The 8,931-nt window shown below is 28.1% G+C and overlaps 1 protein-coding gene across 1 annotated transcript; it reads right to left on the bottom strand.

Moving 5' to 3' along the window:
- Nucleotides 1–831: 831 nt before the first annotated feature.
- Nucleotides 832–8,931, bottom strand: LOC132947236 (trafficking protein particle complex subunit 11). Its single transcript, XM_061017477.1, has 21 exons — nt 7,982–8,931; nt 7,683–7,846; nt 7,284–7,463; nt 7,048–7,221; nt 6,751–6,981; nt 6,543–6,684; nt 6,081–6,254; nt 5,918–5,996; nt 5,801–5,855; nt 5,531–5,729; nt 5,264–5,460; nt 5,005–5,185; nt 3,927–4,039; nt 3,355–3,587; nt 3,143–3,285; nt 2,313–2,537; nt 2,102–2,253; nt 1,901–1,982; nt 1,683–1,826; nt 1,439–1,618; nt 832–1,332 (listed from the first exon to the last, which is right to left on the bottom strand). The coding sequence occupies exons 1-21, from the start codon at nt 8,189–8,191 to the stop codon at nt 1,300–1,302; spliced, it is 3,291 nt and encodes a 1,096-aa protein (XP_060873460.1). The 5' UTR covers nt 8,192–8,931; the 3' UTR covers nt 832–1,299.

Below are 8,931 nucleotides of genomic sequence, written 5' to 3'. Positions count from 1 at the left end.
AATTCGAATATGAACATTTTTCAATTCCCCCTCACATAATAGTAAGCCCAATTCACTTTAACACCAAACAATAATCCCAGTAAACAATACAAACATGTACCACATAAGACATTGATATTTGTTGTCAAATAAAAGTGATTTACGCGATCATTTTTGGTTCAAAAAATGTATTCCAATCCGATAATAAATTATTAGTAGGTAAAACAGAATTAACGATTGATTCCAATTTTTCAATGTTCCTACATTTTACCAACTATATAGGTACTGTGATTTGTGTTAAAAAAACGAACAAACATTTTGAATTGCAATTGAAGGAATTATTTATTTTGTGTAGGATAAAAAAAATCATGGTTTATCAAGTGGGGCTCCTGTCCATAAATTATCTTATCTCACCAGAAATTAAGTATGCGCCGTCACTACATCTGGGTCTTAAGTACTTCGATTATCTGTTATTGATCGACAATTTTATTTGTAATTTACAAATAATTCTGTTACATGAGACTAATACAATTACTAAAATAATAATTGTTATTACAAAATTATATTTAAGTGAAGCTAATAAGAACAATTCATATCTGTTACCTAGTTAATTTGTATCTACTTAATACCTACATTTTAAATTTGTAAAATCTACATACCACTCTATTTTAAAATAAATTGCATATTTGAAAGTAGCCAAAACCTGGATCAGATTCTACCAACCAGATATAACATTTGTTTGTTAACCATACCTATAGTTAAATAATAAATATCTACTTTGCATTGGTTATTCAAACAATGTACATTTGTTTACAATTTTTTTAGGTTTTGCGTACTTATGTATAATTTATATTATATTTTATATATTGTCTTCATTATCATTTTTATTATGTGTAATAGAATAGCTCAAAAAGGTATACAATCGTATTTTTACAGTAAACAGAATATATTATAAAGATATTGACAGGTTTTCCTTTACCATAATGATTTATTTAATAAATATAGACTAGAATATAATAGAATACAATAAAGTTATATATTTTTTGGTATTCAATATTAGTTTCCTAATACAATTTTTAAAAATGTTTACATCATTTTAGTTATTACATTATAAACAATCATCATGACTTAAAATAAATAAATAAATACATATTGAAAAGTGCTATAACTTACAAGTAGGTAACACATTTTAATTAATAACACAATACTAACATAAACATTAAAAAATAAATAAATATACAATTGAATGTTTGTATGGATAATAAAATTGGCTATCAACCAAAATTAACTATAAAAGTATCTTTTATTTTATCTCAAAACTTAATTTGTATGGTGTATTGGTAAGTGTTTGGGCTGAAAATTATAAATCCAAATGATTAACATTTAATAAAGAAAAGTATAACAAATTATTTGTATTGAATGATTTATTAAAATTTTAAAAAGTAATAATATTACTTACCATAATATAAATTTGTGTTTGTAAAGATCTAACTAGTACATCATTTAAAATGTGTTTGAAATCATTAGGTTCAGAAGTGCAGCCAATATGCATTTTTGGTAATGTTGACACTCCCACAACAAGAGGATAGAGATTATAGTGCAACTTGTAAGTACTTTCAGGCAAAACTGTGACGTTCAACTAAAATTATATACAATTATGTATGATAATGACATTATGTTTTATTTTTTTTTTATACACATACGTCTTTGTGCCCAGCCATCATAAATGCTTCGTTGGCTTCCATCGATACATCTAGCGTGAGTAGAGATTCAGAGTTATTATGTAGAAAGTATACAACGCTCATTGGCGTATGTAACCATCCATGAGCTGGCAATTTCATGTCCACCTAAAACAAATTTAATCCATCAATATTTCCTTTTAGAATCAAAATAATATAATATATAATAAGTATTAACTGACCAGAAATGTTGATTTTTCAACAATAATTTTAGGTAACTCTAAACTTGAATACCCATTCTTACATTCACTTTCCACATCAGTTCTGAAACATAAAAATGAATTAAATTAGTATTCATATTACATAACTTGTAAGTTGTAAGTTGTAAAAGGTTACAAATGAGTTGCTTTTCAAATTTTTAATTATTTAATATTTATGATTACCTTTTCCAATTTATAGTGAAACAACCTAAAATATTTTCACTTAACTCCGAGGGTGTTACACATATTACTTCTGAAGCACATTCATCAGATTCTAAAGGTACTCCATTTAGCACTGATTGGTAACCACCAGCCGAAATAGTAACATGTTTAGCCTGAAATATCAAATCAAAATGTTCTAAATTGTATTTAAATTTTCTTCGACAACATTTACCAATTGAAAAGATGTATTCTCTATAAGTATTGGCCATGGGGAAAGACACTTTATGTTTGGAACCACTATTAATGGTTCACCTACGTACACCTTGGATACAGGTTCAAATCTGGAAGACATGAAAGAAACTGATATGTCAAATACAATGCTCACGTCTATAACAATTTCAACATCTTTTACGCAAGCAATCTTAGTTCTGTTATTATCTTCTATCGAATAGCTTATCTGAAATGAAAATCACCATAACATAATAAATATTAGCAAAACAATGTTGTTGAATTTATTGCTAATAGTTGGTATATTGAATAACAGTGAGTTCAATTAATATTGTATGAGTTATGATGTTAAGTACATGTAATTTTAAATTTATTCAGCAATTAATTTCATAAAACAATATCATAGCGGGTGTAGTGTTCTCTTAAAAAAATTATAATACTTTATCATATTGATTAAAAACGATACAGTAAAATACAAAAATAAAACTTGTTAGAAGGCTAGAAAAATAAAACTCAAAAATACCAAAATTACTCTTATTCTATTTTATTATACATATTGAACCTAACATAATCTTTTAATTATTTACTGTTGGTATTTTACATAAACTGAAAGTATTCATAAATAAAATTGAGTAATAAATACATGTACTATACCTATATATACACAATATTGCATATTTATAAAAATTTACTAATTTTCTAATAACTCAAACTTTTTTCATATTTCTTCAATTTTAAAATTTTTATAATTAATTTTTGTAATTTTTATCATATAGATTTGCTTTGAAAATGGTCTTTTATACAATAACAAAATAAAAAAAAATGTATACTGACCATAAGCTGAAATGTACGAGTGTCCAAACTTGAAAACCGAACGTAGAAAGATTGAGTTTTCTGGTCTCCAACAACCATGCTGTCTAATTTAAAATCTACTGGCAATGATAATACATTTTTATCTGGATCTTCACATACTTCAACTGTAAATTGTTGATAAATGATTATGTGTGAAAATAAAAATTATTCCATTTTTATTATTGTATACTTACTTGAGTGTTCAACCTTTTCATTATTATTGCGATTGAGTGACAAATTTAAACACACATCACTAACAGGTCGATCTTCTAAATTTGTCAAACACACTGAAACTTTATACCATTCCAACAACAGTGCCGGATTTTTGTGTTTAATTTCCATGCCAAGTCTTGAACTTCTTGGTTTTAGAGTTGTTGATGTAATCTGTTTCATTCGTTCAAATTCATCATCAGATGTCTTAGACAGACTTTAACCAAGACGAAAAAGGTTAAAATATTTCAAATGAATAGTAGTAACTAATATATTAACTTATTAATAACTGATAATAATTAATTATTATTACTTATTAGTGATGTTACAAAGTATAAGTTTACACTCTGAGCATGATTCAGCATGAAAAACAAACTGAATATTGCAAAATATTTAAACAGAATCAAATGCTCAATAGTTTGGCTGAAAAATCTAAATTTATTTGAATGTTAGGGAGAATATAACATTATTCATCCATCATGTTAACTTTATAATTATATTAAAACCACAGTTTGTAACATCACTAATACTATTATTATTAATAATAATATAATACCTGAAGTTATTAATTTCTCTTTCAAAACTTTTAGTTTTCTTTATCGAACTATAGAATTTCAAAACTATTGGAAAATCAGGTTCATTTCCCAATTGTAGTTTAATAGAATTAACCTACAAACAAACAAAAAGAAGGGTTTATTATTTCCGGTAACATTTATATTTAGTAACAGTTTATATTTAAATGGCTTAATATGTATAATTCAATTATTATATTCATAGTCTTATATAGACATTTTTCTTATGTGGTAATAGAATCAACTTCCTTAATAATTAATGTGTTCAAATAGTATATTGTGTTGCAGGAGTGGGAAGTGAGATATTTCAGTTGTGGGCAGCATTTTGTATAAGGCTGAAATTGCTGATCAGTACTTTCAAGTTTAAACTCTTTGATAACTAGTTGAAATCAAACATATTGGCCGTCTTCCAGGGGCGTAGCGTACATTTAAGCTCTGATCACATTTAAAAAAAGAAAGTTTTTTTGAATAAAATCTAGTCAAATATGTAATAATTAATTTAATAAAAGTTATTAGTTATTTTTAAGACGCCTAACATATTTTATGGTTTCTTACATGGTAGAGCATATAGCCCACATCGTTAATGTCAACAATAATCATCAGCGATTTATTTTCGTAATACTTTATTTAATGGACTCTTCAGGTAATAACAATTGTAATTTAATTTTTGAAAAATTATTATTACAACTGTCTGGATCAAATAGCAATAATAGCATGATGATGTAATTGACTATTTATCTTGAAAAACAAGAAAAATCAATTTGTTGTTTAGGTAGATAAAATGTTTTTATTAATTATGTGTTTTTATAAAAAATAAAATTGTAAAATTCATAACTAATTTAACTTGTGTGTATTGATTTGGCGTTGTTGGACAGTAAGAGGGGGGGGGAAGTAAGTATGTAGTACTGTGTACCACTATTTACACTCACTCTCAACACATGCCACGCCACTAGAGTCCTCGCCCAAAAAATAAAAATAAAACTAATTTTAATATTGTGTTTTTTGCTTGAGTCACAAAATACACAACATTATTTTCTACTATTAGTGAATAATGATACTTACAGTGATTTCTTTTCCAACGTCATTTGGCGAGGGAACAAATTTGCAACTATAAGTATGAGTTTTTGATTCTCCATAAATAAGTTTACTGCTATCTGTGCAGACCTCAACATCATATGTATTGTCAATGCAGGTAACACAAGCTATAAGTTTTGAAAATTGCACTAGTATAGGAAACTTAGCCCTGAAACAGTTTAAAATATATTTAAATTAGTCTTACAGATTCAAAACTATTTTTATAAAGTACTTACTATATACTTACTTTATAAAGATATCAATTTCAATGCCATCACAAGAAACATCTTTCAAAATAACTTTGGTATCGATCGTAGAATTTGTAACTGACATATCAATTTCTAACACAGATCTTGATCGCAAAGAGTCACATTTTTTCCACTCTTCCATCGATACATTTTTTTCATATTCATTAAGTGTTTTTTCGGGTTCTGGAATTTGTCTCTAAAAATGATAACATTTAAATTACTATTTTAAGTTTATAAAATTATTTATATTGTAATATTATATTCACTTGTATGATTGAACCAATATTATTTAGAGCTTTTTGAAGATCAATATTTTTGTAATATTTCAGGGCTTCTAGATTTAATTCTACATAATTCTGAACACTTGCTGTTAAATATGCACATTTTAGACATTTGTTTACTAGTTCATGAGCAATTGCTTCCCAGCCTTCGTCCCGGTAATCCCATAACATGTGACTCCATAAACTGATTTCATATTTGTATGAAACTGCAATTAGTTTATTCAGCTAAAAGATTGGATTGATTAGAGTACTTACGTAAGAGCTTTGCTATAATCCTTTGCATTGTAATATTCATCAGCCATTTGTACAGCTTAAATCAAACGGAAGCAAAAAATTAAAAATTAAAAAAAAATTAACATCAAATAAAAATACCTAATAAATTTCTCATCCTAGGACATTTGTAGTGTTTGAACTGTTTCATTGCGTTTCCTAAAAAGCTGATGATTGCTTTCTAAAAAGAAAAAAAAATGTATAGTTCCAAATAATATGTTGAAGATAAATGGTAATTTGTTATTTAGCTAATTTAACTACATACTGAATGATCAACTTTGGTGTTTTCATAAAATTTTAAAGCTTGGATACCATCTGCCTCAATAGTGTTAAAATCTAAGTTATTGAGGGTTTTAATCGATCGCCATGGCCTTTGACCATAAAATTCTATATTATTCCATTCTTTTAATGGATCACTGGATGGATAAACATTTGCATCCTAGATAACATAGTAACCATTTTGTTTAAAACTAAGTATTGGGTATGAAATGTTTCTTTTGAAATAAATAATATATTATTCAAATTAAACTTTTAATAGCACATCAGACATATTATAAAAACTAAGTCTATATTAAATATTTTAATAGTGATCATGAATTATTATTATTAATTAATGATTAAAAACAATACTGTTGATAAATTTTACATATCTATGAAAAAGTGATATTTGATTCAATTATGAAATGAATATAGGTACATAATACACTTTAGTCGTTAGTCGTAATACCTGACAAATATCATAGGCACTAGTTTTTCTCTTTTTTGCATAGTCTGCAGCTTCTTTAAAGAAAAATCCTGGATTTAATGCCTGAGTAGCTGTGGAATTTTCAGTTGTTGTTTCATCAAATAATGATGCAAACATTGAAAATCTATAAATTAAAAAAAAAAAAAATGATTTACCAAATCGTGCCTGAATAGTATGTGTGAAAACTCACTGTTTTGACAACCAAGAATAGTGTTCAAACATCAATTCTGGAGGTCCAATCATCGATTTAAATACATTTACATGAGAATTAAACTGAGTCAATGCATCTCGAGCCCTCTTCATTGCAAACAACAGTCTGCTTATTTTGTATACAATGTACGCGGCAACAACTTTTACTTCATAGATGTTCGTGTCAAAAGTGCGTATTTCTAATAAAGACATATAACACTGATGATAGTGCCTAAATGCGAACATTTGACATAACAAATTAAAATGTTAGAAATTCAAAGTATAATAGTACACTCACTTATGAGCATTATGATGGTCTTGTCTAAGCTCATTATAAAATCCAATTTTGAATGAATACCGAACAATTAAATATTGGTGACTGGTTTTGCTTAAATTTTCTAGTTTTGACTTCACAGCTCTGATCTGTTGTTGGTAATAATTCTGTGCCAGATCGTAGAATGCATTTTCCAGCCTATGTTTTTAAAAATTAATAAATAATAATATATTTACACAAGAATATTAAAGCTATGTTACCTTATAGCATAGCCATGGATATTGTCTACTACTGGAAGTATAAATAAAGCTTTTGGATTCAAAGTACAAGCGTCACACAGTGATGCAGCTCTCTCAGTAGTAATATTATCATCGACTGCTGGCATTAATTTTTGTATTAAAACTACAACAATTCTTGATTTCCTTCCTTCTAGAGACAACCTATGAATTTTATGTAAATATATTACATACACAACAAGGATAATAGGTATAAAACAGCTTCTTAAAATAATTGACAATTTAAGTTCCTATCTGTTAAATTACTTTCTTTTAGTTGATAAGTTGTTAATTGTAATATGAAAAACATCACCACGAGTTGACCGAAAATCATGTTTTCGATTACAAAACTAAAAATCTAATAATAAAATATTAGACAATAACCTAATTGATTGAACTCTGGATGAACATTCGCTAATTTTTTCATTCCACGATTCATCGTCCCAATCACAGTCGTAAAAAATTACAACAACAGCAGGATCGTAACGAATATGTTTTTCGAGCCAATTCCTTTTTAGTATACCTTTTGGGATATACGGCATTACGCGCTAAAAAAAAAAAAAACACAAATGATGTGGTACTTAAGTAGGAGAGAAGCTGATGTAAAGTAAAACGGGTGGTCAGGTTAGTTTGATTTGGACAGGGCAGAGCGGTGACTTACTAATTAATATTATATTGTGTACCTTTTCGGTCAAAGTGGGAAACTTGTACTCGGACGTGAGGTGAAAAAAATTCAAAACGGCTCGACTGTCACGGCCAACGGGGCTGTGGAAAGCATCCCAAATGGTCTTGTGGATGGCGTTATTGACCGTATCCAGGCCGGCGATGGCGATCAGCGGACTGGGCGAACAGCACAGTTCGGCTGGGAAGTCGAACTCTCTGTAATCGACCATGTTGCGACAATCGTTCAAAACTTGCGATGGAATAATAAAAAACCGTCCGAGAGATTGAAATTAAAACCGTTTGAAATTAGAGATCACGAACAATTTGCTAGGTAGCTACAAATTACAATATTACAATAATAAAATTAAAAGTAGTATCACACTTTCACAGTATCACAGCTCGTGGTTGTCGTCAACGGAATATAAATGATAGGCCTTATCAGTTACCACAAATATTTACGATTTACTTGGTTTATTTCATATGCTTGTCTTCTTGTTGTTATTAGTTCATATTCCAGTCAAAAGGACTCCGAAAAAGGCGTTGCCTTGGCGCCATGCAAAAAATTCTAAAGTTTTGAAACTTGGTGAAAAGTTTGGTAAACGGTCACTTTGTACGGTCCATTGTTTAAAATGGGTAAAACTTTAGATTGGAGAACGCGGGTCGCGGACACTTTGTACTATTATGTACATAAAGTATATATTTAATATAAACAAGTCTGAAGTCATGACCAGACCATGTTATTAAGTTTAATGATGGTAAATCTATATGTATATTATATCCTATTATAATTGTTCTGTAATTATTAGGGCTGTGAATTTGTAGGAAAGTGCAGCATCATTTTTTTTTTGGTGATTGTGAAACGTAGTTTTGTAATTTACATAATTTGAATTATGTAACTACAAATTCATTTATGAAACTTTTATTTAGCATTTTTTGACGTTTTTTTAGTTCACTTTCGGTATTTTTAACC

The sequence above is a fragment of the Metopolophium dirhodum genome, chromosome 6 (genome assembly GCF_019925205.1).
Source record: "Metopolophium dirhodum isolate CAU chromosome 6, ASM1992520v1, whole genome shotgun sequence".
Taxonomy (NCBI): domain Eukaryota; kingdom Metazoa; phylum Arthropoda; class Insecta; order Hemiptera; family Aphididae; genus Metopolophium; species Metopolophium dirhodum.
This window is presented reverse-complemented; position numbering and strand designations above follow the sequence as displayed.

Excerpts from the sequence above, each read along its gene's own strand:
- LOC132947236 (XM_061017477.1), bottom strand. The coding sequence starts at position 8,191 with ATGGTCGATTACAGAGAGTTCGACTTCCCAGCCGAACTGTGCTGTTCG. Across the intron at positions 7,847-7,981 it reads TTCCCACTTTGACCGAAAAG|CGCGTAATGCCGTATATCCC; the intron begins GTACACAATATA and ends TTTTTTTTTTAG. Across the intron at positions 1,333-1,438 it reads AAACACAAATTTATATTATG|CCCAAACACTTACCAATACA; the intron begins GTAAGTAATATT and ends TATAATTTTCAG.